Consider the following 13,852-nt stretch of genomic DNA (forward strand, 5'->3'; position numbering starts at 1 on the left):
ACTGATGCGGCGGGGGTGCCATATCATGTCTACGATGATATGGTCACGGGTTTTTTCATTTTCTTTTCTTTTTTTTTCTTTTTTCCCGACGGCACAAGTTCGAGATACTGAAGATTGACAGAAAAATTGTGAGTTCCGTCAGTCCAGAAGTCTGCCTGTGGCAGCAATGGTCTCCAAGAACAGTACAACGGCCTGTGGCTTTGTTTGTTCTGTCTGGCGGTTCTCACAAGTTTCTGCTCTCTCAGAAACCTTTGGCTGGTGCCCGTCTGGTAGGCTCATCCCCTACAGTCCAGGCTGGGTTGTTATGATTACCTGGATATGCTCGAACATGTCTTTCATTGATTGAAGGCTTCCATGACGAGAATCGGATGCTGGCATGGTCATTGTCCTAGGGACTGGTTCCCTGATTTTCACTTCTTTCGTTCATACTTTCTCCACTGTCGCTACTTCATCTTCTAGCGTGTATCTAGCTCTGGAATATTTAATTTGTTGAGAACTCCATCTGGTAGTTTGTTGTCTTGTGCATTACAAGTCCGTCTAGACCGATTCGAGCCTAGATACTAGATAGAGCGGGTGGTCGAGACAGCGGCCTCCACGGTATGACGTCACGTATTAACAGCGCACCTTGTTTGTGTCTGCCTTGGACTCAATTCTTCCTTTCCAGCCTACTTTTCTTTGAAAAATACCATCTGCTATTTCCAGATATATATCGACATCCAATCTCGTATCTTTGACTATCTCTATTCTCTTGGTTATATCGTGGCCCATTGTTCAAGCCAAGTGAACAGGTTGGTCAGCATCCGCTGACATCCACGAAGCTTGCATCACGACATCTACCTGAAACCCCCTCCCCTGAAGGAGAGAAACCGAACGATAAAGAGCAGAAGGATATAAAAACTTACACCCAGATCGATTGAAAAAAAATCTCACCCGCTACCGGCAATGGCCACCCTCCAAGAAGCCCTCCGATGCCTCTCGGCGACAACCTGGGACGCCGTCCCCACAGACCCATCCGCTCTCCGCGCCTACATGGCCGACATCTCCGCAAAAGCGCGCCTCATCGTCGACAGCGTCCCAGAGCAACCACCATCACCATCAGACAAAGAGCACACGCACACGCACACGCCCTACCCTCCCACGCCATCCTCCCCCACCGCCCCCCAAGTCACCCCCTCCCCCACTCGCCTCAACACGCCAGATCCACACCTCCAGACCCTCCACCAAGAATGGGGCAAGCCCATCAAAGTCTCCAGCACGCGCGACAACCCGCTCGATATACCCGTTTACAAGCTCTCTGGCGCAGACGGGCGGGGGTCATGGTTCGGACGACGCAGTATACATGAGGGATTGCCGTTCGCGAGATGGCAGGAGAAGCTGTCGAGTGAGATGCTTGTCACGCTGGCGGCGAATGAGGAGCGGTTGGCGGGAGGGAAAGTCGCGGATCAGGCTGTTAGGGGGATTGGGGCTGAGAGGCGAGTTGAGAGGGTTGAGGTTAGGGATAAGGATGGCGGGGGGGATGTGGTGGGGCATGTTAGTGTTTTTCATGTGTCGGCGCAGTTTCCGAGGCCGACGACGCCGAGGGATTTTGTGGCGCTGATTTTGGATTGGGTTGTTGGTGCGGACGATGGTGGAGGGGGAAGAGGGGGGAGGAATTGGATGATGGTTTCGAGGCCTTGTTTGCATCCGGATGTGCCGGATAGGTCGGGATTTATTCGCGGGGAGTATGAGTCTGTGGAGTTTATTAGGGAGGTTTTGCCAGGGAGGGAGGCGGGGGGGGTGGATGGGAGTGAGGGTGGTGATAACCTGGCGACTGCGTCGGCGGAGGGTGCTCGGGGTGGGTCTCCTGGAAAGACAGCCATCAGTGCGAAGGAGGGAGGCCAGGACGCCGACGGCGCAAGCGAAGAAGTCAACCCCGTCGAATGGATCATGGTGACTCGCAGCGACCCCGGGGGCAATATCCCGCGGTGGATGGTGGAGAAAGGCACGCCCAAGAGCATCTGTTCTGATGCAGCCAAATTCATCGACTGGGCTTGTCGGGAGCCCGATTCCACCGCCGGCGAGAGCACGACAAACAATATGCGCAAGACGACTGGTCCGTCCCGGCGTGGCAGCCAGCACACAGCGGGAGTGGAGGGAGCAACCGACGACAGCGATTCGGACATGTCGGACCTCGAGGATGTCGAGCACCACGGGCTGATCGCCAGCTTCGCGTACTTGCTCAACTCCGGCGTCGAGCGATATGCGCCCCAGGCAGTACTGGACTACCTGCCGCAGCACTCACGGCACTCGTCAACCCTAAGTCGTCCCGGCAGCAGCATCTCACAGCACAGCGACGGATCCTTCAAGACCCCGTCAGGACAGTCCACTACCGACGTCAACGACACCGCCGCAACAAAAACAGCAGCAGCAGACGTAAAGTCGCAAATTTCGCAAAGCAAAGCGTCAAGCTCCGCCTCCGCCACCTCCGGCCTCGTCACGCCCATCCTCGAAGCCGGAGACCACAACATCCCGCCGGAGGAGCTCATAAAGACAGATAAAAAGGGAAAGATGTCCTCGCACGAAAAGCAGCTCATCAAGCTCGCGCAGCAGAAACGCGACGTCGAAGGCCAACTAGACCGCGTGCGCTCGGACATCCAAGCCCTCAACTCCAACGCCGCCGCAGCAGCAACACCACCACCCCGAGACGAAATCTCCAAAAGAGACAAAGCCTCCACATCAGCCCTAGTAGCAGCAGGAGGAGACGCACCCAGCAGCGACCAAGCGAGCAGCAGCGCCGCAAGCACAATCCCCCCGCCCCGACCCCCCTCAACCCAAAGCGAGAGCAAAGGCAAGAAAGACACCAAGTCAAAGAAAAAAGACAAAAAAGACGCCAATCCAGAAGAGGTGAAGATCAAAAAGGTCGCGCCAAAGCTCTTCCACGACGAATCGAAGTTGCTGAAGCAGCTGGGCAAGATCGAGAAGAGCCAGGCGAAAGAGGCGTCTAAGATTGAGGCCCGGATGAAGAAAGACGCTGCTAATGAGGAGAAGTCGCGCTCGCGCACGGAGCACGATTACCTGCGTCATGAGAATGAACATTTAAGGAAGGAGATTGAGCGATTGCGGGGGGAGAGGAAGCAGTGGTTAGATTTGATTGGGACGTTGCAGGATGATAATAAGGAGCTGGCGAAGCGGTGTTCTGGGGAGAAGGCTCGGGATTGATTGATGGTTGGGTTGGTTTATTATGTTCTGTTTCATATTTTTTTGGGAAGTGTATACGATTTACGGTGGATAGTATCTTGTATAAATTTGCATACTGAGATTTTGTATTTATTATGATCAGATGCGTGGATATAATTTGAGTATTTGAGACATAAACCTCTGTTCGATAGAATTGTGTCTCTTAGTAGTACATGTATAGACAGACAGCCCCTCAACCAGACCGGTTGACTCCGTAGCAGATGGATGCTGCACATATCCCCTGGGCCCCTCAGCCCTTGAGCTCAATCTTGCACTTGGTCCTTCCTGGGAGGGTGTCGTTCATGCTTATCCTCATCCAGGCAACGATATTGCAGCGCCATTATCTTATTATGTCCATCACCACGCAGCGATCCCGGTCGAGACGAACAGCAAGGTTATCAGCATGCGACACGCAAACCGACCACCCAAACACAGCCAAAGCAGCCTCTATTCCCGCGCCGCCTCCCAATTCAAAGAAAAGAGTTATCGCCAATAAGTCGTAAAAGCGTAGGCGCAAACGAGTCACGAAATGGATCGCTCAGGGCAGAGCGAGCAGGAAAGACGCCCCAAGCGCCCATGCAACCCAGAATCAAGATTCCGAAACCACAAACAATTCGTTATTCTTGCGTCTATTCCGAAAGATAACCACAATTAGCACTTCCCTTCCCATAGGGTGGAATTCCAAGCAGACTAGAATAATGACATACCTCCGGTGGATTCCCAGCCCCCCTCACCATTTTCTCAATCATCTGTGCGCGCACTTTCTCTTTGGGCTCGCCCATGCCAACCGCCATGTACGATAGCAGGGGCGCGTGGCCGACATACGAGGCGTAGCTGTCGCGGACGATGTTCGAGACCCATTCGTAGCGGGTGGTGTCTGCGTGGCCTGTGCCGACATAGCGGGCCTGCATAGCCTCCAGGTTCTGGATTGTGCGGAGTTTGTCGGCCATTTTGATTCGCGTTTCCTCGGGGACGAGATTTGCTAGGGTGAAGGGTGTGAGGAGGTTTGTTGGATGGAAGTTCCGCTCGCACGGATGGGAAGGGCTGAGGCCGAAGAGAGTTGAGATAAGATTGCGGTGGATATGGCGGTCACGTGGTGCTATCTTATCGTGTTGGCGATAAGGGTGGGAAAAAAAGGACGCCCGGGGTAAGGCAAGCCCAGACAAAATCACTACCACTAAGTCCAAGCAGATCACTGTGATTTTGGTTCTTTCTGGTTATGTACCGTGAGAGATGGGTGAGACGGGGTCAGAAGATTCGCTGGGCTCGCGGATAGCCTCTCTTGTTCACGCGCATTTCGATGCCCTTCCCCCGCGCAGCAAGCCCACTATTCGGCCTGATGGCACGAGGGAATGGATTCCCATGTCTGGGATTGTGCTTGTAAGAGGTATGTTCAAATTACTTACATCTGTATACGAGGGTTGGAGTATTATCTTTGTATCGCGTGGCATCAGGTACAATCGGGTCAGGCGTTAGGCTTGAGTCCGCCATGATCGTTCTATAGTTCATTGGTTTTGTTATTACAAGCTCACATGGCCCAGGAGAGAATAGCCCTTCGGAATCTCTCACCTGCATATGCATTGCGTGAGTCTGTGAGCCCATAATTTAAGGCACTCATAGCTAAGAAGTGCAGAACCGGCGCAAAATGCCTTGCTGCGTCCCAGATCCCCAATTGCAAGGGCCTAGTGTTGCATGACTGGCATGCAGAGGTCCTTGTCATGCGCGCTTTTAACTACTGGCTTCTCTCTGAATGCCGCGGTCTCCTTGTTACCGATTTTCCATCAGCGGAAGAGGGCGAACATTCATCGCGGTTTATACGATTCCGGCAACAAGATCGTAAGCACGCAAGCCGATCTACAGGTTCAACATCAATCCAGTCCCCAGATCCAATACCGCCTCATCCAGAACCACCCTTTGAACTTCAACCTGATGTGAAAGTCTACATGTACTGCACCTGTGCACCCTGCGGCGATGCAAGCATGGAGCTCTGCATGGCCGCGCAGGACGACCCAACGCCCTGGGCCACGCCCGACATCGATGCCAATGCACACCTTTCCTCAGATATAAATGACCCCGAATCAAAGCCTGAGCCAACACTGCTGGACGGGCGGGCCCATTTTTCGCGTCTCGGCGTTGTCCGCCGCAAGCCGTCCCGCGCGGATGCCGTCGCAACGAAGAGCAAATCTTGCTCGGACAAACTGGCCTTACGGCAGGTTTCGTCTTTGCTGTCGTGCGGGAGCAGTTTGCTTGTGGCAGCGACGCAAAATGTTTATCTAGAGGGGATAGTATTACCCGACGAGGAAATCAGTCGGGAAGGATGCGACAGGGCATTTGGGGATGGGGGTAGGATGGGACCATTGAAAGGGCGAGTGTGGGGAGAATTGAATCATGTGGATTCTAAAAAGGATGGACAGGACAGCGGTTCCAGCAAAGAGAGCGAAGAATTGGAACAAAACCGCGCATCTCAATACGGATATCATCCCTTCAGGGTCCTCTCTATCCCCAATACGCAACTTCACTCGCTCTGGCCGTTCAGCAAGAATCCCTCGGTCGATAATCTCTCGGCGAGCGGCCAGGATGGTCCACAGAATCAAGGCCAGGATGAAAAGAGCCCCCGCAAGCCAAAACCTGGCAACATCAGTGTGCTCTGGATAGCTGCCCCGTCGACCCCAGATGCGGCTGGAACCCCATCGGACAATGGAGCCAAGACCGTGCCAAAGCTCCGCGGGTCCAAAACCGGACTTTACGAGACAATCATCAACGGGGTGAAACAGGGCACGAAGGCTTCGGCCCCAATTCCGCGAGGTGCCTCTGGGTTGTCCAGGGCAAAGCTATGGGGGCTTCAAAGGGAGATAGTACGAATGCTACTAAAGCATAGCCGGGGAGAATCAGGCGATGGTTTTGGAGAAGACGGGGTTCCGAAAGAGCATGTAGCGGAGGGCGATCGCGCCGATGATGGCAACCCGGATGCTGTCTTGCGGCAAGTCATCGAAGCTTCCAGTTATCAAGACCTAAAAAAGGATGCAGCTGTCTCGATTCAGTCGGCTATGATCAGACAAAGAGCTATCCAGGATGCAAAGACAGTACTGATGCCATGGATTCCTAATGACAGGGACGAGGCTTGGGGGTTAGAAGTGTTGTCCGATACGGAATCCAAGAAGAGGAAGCGGTAGGAAGTCCGTTTGATACATTCTACGAGTGATATGATACGTACTAAATCGGGTCCAGTAGGCAACTAGATTTAAGCTCCACATCTGGCAGGGCGACGTAATTGCTAGAATTACTAGTGGCTGGGATGACAGGCACCGGTTACATAAGCCGTTCAAACTGAGGCTGCAAGGCAATGCGACGTTTCATCATTCTATTCGATTCCACTTTCTACATCTTCATCCATCTCTCCTGATCTATCATCCCCTGTCTCTTCCTATCTTTGACATTATTCTTCCTTTTGTTGCTCGACTTTCTTTCTGTCTCTCGTTGCTGCACCGTCCTTCAGTTACGACACATGTCGCTCCATCCCAGTCCCGCAATCTAGTCGCCAACATGATACCTCTCGGCACAAGTCTCCTGCAATGCTTCCTTCTCCTCTCGATCCCCATCACTTCCGTTGTAGCAGCATCGGACTCTTCCGGTAAAGATAACCTTTTACCCTGCGTGGCGCGCTCTGCCAGCACCGGCTTCTACTACGATCTCAATGCTATATCCCTTTCCCCGCCAAGCTCCGCTAGTGACAGCGACAAGTCGCGCAAACGCATTCGAGACGAAAGCTGGCACGCCAAGGGCCACGACTACAATGCGAACTTTACACTGAATTTTTGTGCACCCGTGGTCGAGGATGTGGTGGATGTCGTTGGCGTCGATCGCCAGAGGTGGGGAAACGTTAGTGCTTATTACGAGAAGGACAACAAAATATACTCCATAGGGTATGTTGAGAGACCGGGATCATCCACTATGCACAGAATCGAGGAGTGACGGCTGATTGAATATTGTTGTCTTCAGACAACAAGCGTCGGAGCCCTTTTTCCGTGGTCGCAAGCTGGTCTTGAATTACACTGATGGTTCCCCGTGTCCTGGCGAATTTTTGGGGAATGCATCACGGACCAAGTCGACGATCATGTCTTTCCTGTGCGACAACGACTCGCCGGGTACCCATGCCACACCATCGTTCGTGGGTACCATGGACCAGTGTACGTATTTCTTCGAGGTGCGCACCGCTGCGGCATGTGGCGGTGTCGCCCCGTCGGACGGGGATGGGTTGGGACCTGCCGAGGTATTCGGTGTGATGTGAGCATTCCCTATCTAAGGAGTAGTATTGGGGGGGGGGGGGGGGTTCTATTTGGGAAGGAAGGAGAAAAAAGGAAGTAAGAAAGCAAGCTAACACTGTTTCTAATAGCGCCTTGATTGCCGTCGCAGCGTACTTCCTCGGTGGCTGCGCATACCAGCGCACAGTCATGCACCAGCGCGGATGGAGACAGTGCCCCAACTACAGCCTGTGGGCGGGCATGTTTGATTTCCTCAAAGTAAGTATATGCATGTTGAACCCGTTACGGTGGTGGTCTCGTTCCCGAGCCCGGACCCGACCGAATTCCTGGCGTCGTGGGCCGGCCTCTCACAAGGAGTTTGGCAATGCGAAGTTACCAATTTCGAGGATGGATTGAATCACGCTTTAGCTGGTCTAGGGCTCAATTACATCGAGGAAGGCGGTTCCCGCTGCCATTCGTTTTGCGTCTGTTTGGATATTTGGTTTATTGAGATGATTCCTTCACAAATGTCGCGGACTGCGTCTGCCCAACACACTCTCTTTTGTCTTTTCTATCTCTGACTCCTTCTTCCCCTCTGCCTCTACCTCCCTCTCTGTCAATAGCCACACCGAATCTTTGGGGCCGGGCCACAATAGACTATAAAGCCTTGGCCATTCCTAAAATTGCTCCCCGATACCTACATATTTCACATTGCGCAAATACTACGTGATACATACAGCATAATAATAACCAACCTAACCAAACCCTAACAGGACATGATGATCATCCTTTTCACCTCGCTAGCCAACCTCCTCCGCTGCAACCGCACGCGCTCGTCAGCCGGATACGCCCGCGCCAACAGCACCGGCGGCTTTATGGGTGCAATCGGCGGTCGCGGCCGCGGCCGCAGGACGGGACGATCATCGGACGTGGATGCTGAAAACCGCCTGATAGATCAGTTGGATGAGGAATGGGAGGATTGATTGAGATGCATAGACTGGGCGGTATGGGAGAGAGGAGCGGCCGTGGGCTGTATGAAAGTGCTGTATACCTATCTATCTCTATCTATATTAGCATTGGTTGTCTAACCAACTGTGACTGGCTGGTTGATGCCGCTTTCTACTGTCACTTTATTCTAGCTTGTAGGAATAAGCATTGAGGGAGTTCCCGGCGTTTCAGAATGATATTAATCCTATTTAATCAATTAGTTGCGGTTGGGAATCCTGGTCGTTCTCGAAAAGAAGTAGTCGCTGCGCTAGCAGAATTGGTAAAATATATACAAGGTGCTCGGGTATATACATCTAGTGTATACAGGTAGTGAACTCGTCCAATCCAAACACAAGACCTGTATCCCTATTATATTATATATAGCACTATAAGAAAGGGACGCCACATGGCATATATCCATCAAGATAATATCAAGCACCTAACCACCCACAGCCCCAAGCAATTGGAGGTAGGAGAACATAGTGCCAAGCACTCTATATATTCCCACCCCTTTCAAACCTACATCAACTAGCATCATTGGTCTAGTGGTAGAATTCGTCGTTGCCATCGACGAGGCCCGTGTTCGATTCACGGATGATGCATTCTTTTTTCCTCTTCCCTTCCCCATCTTCATATTTTTTGCCAATCGTAGAGGGGTCTCATTTGTTTTTATTTGCAGATTTTTGTTTTGATATGGTGCAGGATAAGGATGATTGGGAGATAAGGTAACCAACCCCTGGCCGGATCGGTAAACTTTGTTATGTCTCGCATCAACACCTGTCATACGGGCACGTCTATTCCTTTCATGCATGAGATTGGTAGTTATCATGCATTGGTTAGTAGGTTCTAAAGAATCTAGTAGTTAGTCGAGGTGTGTTGGTCTCCATGTGGTCATAAACACCGGGTTGTCGCTGCGCTACACAACATCATAATGTCTACGGCTTCATGTTTCCACCCACCCACCCACTCACTCATTGTATGCGCATTTTCCTCCCAAATAAATACATGTCTACTACCCATACTCCGAGTCTTGGACAGTATCCACCCGTCAAACATTGATGGTTATATGCACATGGTTAGATACAAAGGGGTAGCTAAATGAATAATATACGAAGAAGTGACAACAACAACAACAACAAGACATAGCCAAGGATAAGGCATGAACAAGCAGACAACAACAAGGGTAGATACGCATAAAAAAGAGTAAGATGATCGAAACTCCATTCTCTCCTAGTATCCTCCGAGATCCAGCCCAAGCCTCGCCAAATAACAAAGGAGACAGTATAAAGGAAATAGCAGAAATATCCGCAGCGCTTCACTCCGCACCTTTCATACCAACACGTAAAGAGAGCCTAATGGCCTCCTCGGTTCATTCCCATCCCTAGATCATATGCGCCGATCGGCATGTTGCCTGCATTGCCGAAGGCGCCCATGTCATGGTCTGGGCCGCCGCCTGGACCCGGGGGTTGTTGGAGGTTTGGGTCTAGGTTGACGTTGAGGCCTACAGGGTCCAGGTTGAATGGGAGGAACCACGCGCTGGGCTGGTAGTACTCTCCGGTGCCGGATGGGGCGTTTGGATCTAACTGGCCGGCGAAAATGGCGGAAGTATCTTGGTTGGGAGGCTGGTTGGGAGGCTGGTTGGGAGGAGGGGGAGGGAGATGTTCTGCCGTACCGTTGACTGTGCCCATGGTGGGGTCATCGGGCGATACGAAGGACGTAGGCGAGGGGTCGAAACCAGAGAATGACCCGTAGACGAACTGCCGATCAATCTGGGGTAGCTGATCTGTGGGAACGGGGAAGTCGAAGGCCGACTGCCCAAATGGCTGTCCGCGGCCCTGGCTATACAATGGGGGCTGTGGGAACCCGATCTCCGATGTGCCGAGCAACTCAGGGACGTGGTCCATGTTTAGTTCGACCATGTGCTGCTGCGAGGGTATCCGATCCAATCCCGGTACCGCTTCCGGCCGGCTGTTTGTGCGAGAGTGCACTCTCCGCGGAACGCTGGGCTGGGACCCCGGGGAGAGACCGGCGAAAAAGTCCTCGACGCTCTGGAGGTCTGGTTTCTGGCTCATCACTGCCTCGTCACTGCCTCTTTGTTGCTTGTCCGGGTCCTCATAGTGCGTTCTTGACACTCCATGAGGATACTTGTCGAACCAATCTCCGTATTGGAACATGGGAGCAATTTGTCCCCCGTTCTGGGTGGGCACCGAACCCTTGATGGCGGCATCCGCAAATTGTCGATATCGGTCCTTGGCACTTTCGACCATATAATGAAACATGCCCCAGTATTTCTTCATCTTGTTGAGGTACCGGTAGGTGTGCCGTAAATTCTCCTTCGAACGGGCTTCGAGTTGTGCGTTCTTGGAAAAGATCCCCCAGATGTGGACAGTGCTGGCCGAGTAGGCGCAATATCCGGCAAATGGGACGGTGAGAGGGTAAGCCGACGCACGGTCTATGAGAACCGAAATATGATGCGCAGCTTCTACGGCAGCTCGCCCGGCATTGCTTAAGAAGGATTTTGGCATATCCCGCGGAGGACGCCCCCCAGGCGACAAGGGAATCGCAAACTGGTTCAGGAACAGCATGTTCTGATGGATGATGATGTGCAGGAAGAGAAATTGGTTGGCTACCCGGTCGGCGGCATGCATCTGTAGGTTCTCGTACGTGAAAGCAAGACTACTGGGGAGGGACGCGGAGAACTCATCAATCTGCCGCTTGAGACGTGTGTATCCCGACTCGGGCGACCATAAAGGATGGCTATCCTTCTTCTTTCCTCCGAGATTTAGGTAATCCACGATACGGCCCCAGATTACCACAGCACGGATAATATAGGCTGACACACCCATATTGTCCCGGGCATTGGACAACTGGCCAACGTCCTCCGGAACTGGATTTGGCACGTGCCCGTCCAAGTCCTCCGTAGGACCGGGAATCTCCATCTGGAAATGGGGTTCCTTGGTGGGAAGCTGAATCTGCAAAAATTGCTCGTTGCCAATTGGCGGACGCTGGCTGCCAGACGAGTTATACCGGTCCATCAGGAAGCAGGCCCACATCGTACGTCTCCTGATCTCTCGATCCGTGAAACTGAGCTGGGATTTTCTGTTGTTGCCCTGTCCCAGCAAGGGGTCGTGATCGAGCTCTCTGTGTAGTTGCAAGGCGTAGGCCATGCGCATGGCTTGCCCTCCGAAAGACCAGCTTCGACCACCATGGCAGGTCCCAAATTCGTGTAATCCCAGAAGCAGGAACACAGTCAAGATTGTTATATTGGGTTCGTCGTGCCGACTCATGGCGATGTGTGCCGCTGGGTTGGCCCAATTCTCGCCGCGCAGAAAGGGCGGGTCTGACTTAACCTGTGGGTGGGTCGAGAAACGAGCAGAGACAGCGCAGAGGGCTAAAATCAATACCGGGGGAATGGTTCGGGCCTTCAATCTCCGCATGAAGCTAGGCTTATGGAGGAGAAGATAAGATTGGCCATAGACACAGTCGAAGAACACCTCCGCAAGATGCTCCTGGATCTCTAAAGATGGCAGAAATTCAGTCCCTTCCGTCATCAGACTGTTGGGGTCACCAGGCCTGCTATCGCGGCGCATAGGAAAAGTATCTGGTGGCCCTCCGCGGTCGCCTTGCGCCCATTCGTCCATTTCGGCCCCAAATGCATCGTCCGCCGACCGTTTCTTCTGAGTTTTGGAGACTTGTCCCGGCTGAGGTGGTCGGACGTTTGACCGCCCGATCGCGGTCATGTCTCGCGTCTCCTCCTTGGGTATCATCTTAATGACACGGTCCTCCATCCTCTTCAGGCGCTTGTCCAGCATCGCCATGTAATCCGTTCGAGGTGCCGCTTTCCGAGTGGTGACTTTGTATACGCAAGGGATTCGAGAGCGCGAGCAGTGTTTGCACGCCGGCTTCTCGCCGGAGCACCGGATCTTCTTCCTCCTGCACGCAATACAGGCCAGAGGAAGGCGTTTCCGCTCCTTCCCGGCCTTGGTTTTCAACTCCGTCCATGCGGGCCTGTCTTCATCCTTCTGCAGCGAATCGGGATTCTGAGAGAGGTCATTGTTGGTGGCGTCCTGTGCTTGGTCTTGGCTGGCGTCGGCTGTGGGGGGATCGCCCACGGTTTGGACACTACCGGGGTCTCTCGAGCTGGCTCGACTATGAGTGTCGAACTCATCGGGGAGAGCAACATCATCGTTCCCCAGAGCTGGGCCCACGGAGGAAACCAAGGGAGATTCGTCGGACTCGGGAGGGATCATGCCGGGAGCGGGTACCCCAAGAATAACGCGCGGGGCATCGTTCGGCAAGACTGGAGAAACTGAAGGTAGGGGGTGAGCGGGGGGGAAGAGGGGAGAAGGGAGAAAAGTCGAACTGGTGCAAGAAGGAAAACAGCCAGTGATTTGGAAGTAGTTGGTGAGGAGAAGGACGGGTAAAACCACAGGATGAGGCAAACTGAATCTCGCGGGTTTAGACTCTGGGGAAGAAGAACCTAAGGTGTCGGGTCGGTCAGTGGCGGCTTGGCATGCTGGGGATTATTAACGGCTCAATCATCCACCAACACCCGTGGTGATTATTAATGAATGGATAGATGGATGGATACTTATAGATCTAGCTTGATAGATATTGTAGGCAAATGGGATAGTTGACTGGTGAACATGGAGAATGGAGAAAATACCAGAGGTTGTGTGGTCGACGTTAATCTGTTAGACACCTATACTATCTGTCCACAGCCTTAAACCGTTTCGAATTTGAACAATCCCCTTGGTTTGTTCTCAAGGAGAGACACACCCCGCGGATATTTCCGGATGTCCAAGACCTGCAATTCTAATTTGTAGATATTGAAGCTCGAGATGAATGGTCGTAGAGTTTCGTGGGTATTATTTCGATGGTACTAAGTATACGTATAGTAGAATATGGTGTTGGATAAGGGCATGCTTGCCAGCAAAGACGTCAAGAAAGCAAAAAGAAGAGAATAAAGGGGAGCAAAGAAAAAAAGTGCGTCTGCACGTGGTTAATTAAATTCCAAACGCCGAAGGAGGATATAGGAGGTACCTTCGCTGAGATGGATGCCTTAGTTCAAGAGCTCCTCTGTTGTCGATCCAATCAATCCTCGGCGCACGGATGGCGTACAATCCTGATACAATTACATATGCATAGTAAAACCAGGTAATAATAGGTTAATAGCAATGAAATTGTGGGATCAGATTCCCTGTTCGTCCATTTAAAACCTGGTGTGAGAGTACCGTCTCTGCGGGTTGTCAGTTGATAGTTTGTAGCATTAAACTGTCTCTAAGCTTTCCCAATAATGGAGAGAAAATAGTCCATATCGACGTGCTATTGATTTGAGTTTCTTGTGAGAGACCCAAACCATCCATTAGGAGGAAGATGAAGTACAGTGTAGCAAGTACTATTGAACT

General features: G+C 52.4%; 6 protein-coding genes and 1 non-coding gene across 7 annotated transcripts; 5 read left to right on the top strand and 2 right to left on the bottom strand.

The window, feature by feature from the left end:
* Positions 1–1,152: 1,152 nt before the first annotated feature.
* On the top strand, positions 1,153–1,643 carry BDW47DRAFT_98962 (uncharacterized protein). Its single transcript, XM_024820774.1, has one exon. The coding sequence runs from the start codon at positions 1,340–1,342 to the stop codon at positions 1,595–1,597; it is 258 nt and encodes an 85-aa protein (XP_024676013.1). The 5' UTR covers positions 1,153–1,339; the 3' UTR covers positions 1,598–1,643.
* Positions 1,644–1,733: 90 nt separating this feature from the next.
* On the top strand, positions 1,734–3,354 carry BDW47DRAFT_98963 (uncharacterized protein). Its single transcript, XM_024820775.1, has one exon. The coding sequence runs from the start codon at positions 1,927–1,929 to the stop codon at positions 3,196–3,198; it is 1,272 nt and encodes a 423-aa protein (XP_024676014.1). The 5' UTR covers positions 1,734–1,926; the 3' UTR covers positions 3,199–3,354.
* Positions 3,355–3,356: 2 nt separating this feature from the next.
* Positions 3,357–4,240, bottom strand: BDW47DRAFT_98964 (splicing factor 3B subunit 5 family protein). The gene is made up of 2 exons (XM_024820776.1): positions 3,924–4,240; positions 3,357–3,845 (listed from the first exon to the last, which is right to left on the bottom strand). The coding sequence occupies exons 1-2, from the start codon at positions 4,164–4,166 to the stop codon at positions 3,834–3,836; spliced, it is 255 nt and encodes an 84-aa protein (XP_024676015.1). The 5' UTR covers positions 4,167–4,240; the 3' UTR covers positions 3,357–3,833.
* A 182-nt stretch (positions 4,241–4,422) lies between these two features.
* Positions 4,423–6,389, top strand: BDW47DRAFT_132350 (tRNA-specific adenosine deaminase; the record flags this gene model as incomplete). Its single annotated transcript, XM_024817531.1, has 3 exons — positions 4,423–4,603; positions 4,758–4,800; positions 4,850–6,389. Exons 1-3 carry the CDS (start codon positions 4,450–4,452, stop codon positions 6,387–6,389), a joined length of 1,737 nt encoding a protein of 578 aa, XP_024676016.1. The 5' UTR covers positions 4,423–4,449.
* A 153-nt stretch (positions 6,390–6,542) lies between these two features.
* On the top strand, positions 6,543–8,647 carry BDW47DRAFT_98967 (putative vacuolar sorting receptor (Mrl1)). Its single transcript, XM_024820777.1, has 4 exons — positions 6,543–7,139; positions 7,216–7,500; positions 7,610–7,736; positions 8,231–8,647. The coding sequence occupies exons 1-4, from the start codon at positions 6,760–6,762 to the stop codon at positions 8,438–8,440; spliced, it is 1,002 nt and encodes a 333-aa protein (XP_024676017.1). The 5' UTR covers positions 6,543–6,759; the 3' UTR covers positions 8,441–8,647.
* A 328-nt stretch (positions 8,648–8,975) lies between these two features.
* BDW47DRAFT_t10 lies at positions 8,976–9,046 on the top strand. Its single transcript has one exon. It is a non-coding gene; the product is annotated as a tRNA-Gly (tRNA).
* A 440-nt stretch (positions 9,047–9,486) lies between these two features.
* BDW47DRAFT_98969 (putative C6 transcription factor) lies at positions 9,487–13,082 on the bottom strand. Its single transcript, XM_024820778.1, has one exon. It carries the CDS (start codon positions 12,692–12,694, stop codon positions 9,797–9,799), a length of 2,898 nt encoding a protein of 965 aa, XP_024676018.1. The 5' UTR covers positions 12,695–13,082; the 3' UTR covers positions 9,487–9,796.
* Between the last annotated feature and the right edge of the window lie 770 nt (positions 13,083–13,852).

The sequence above is a fragment of the Aspergillus candidus genome, assembly GCF_002847045.1.
Source record: "Aspergillus candidus strain CBS 102.13 unplaced genomic scaffold BDW47scaffold_3, whole genome shotgun sequence".
Lineage (NCBI taxonomy): Eukaryota > Fungi > Ascomycota > Eurotiomycetes > Eurotiales > Aspergillaceae > Aspergillus > Aspergillus candidus.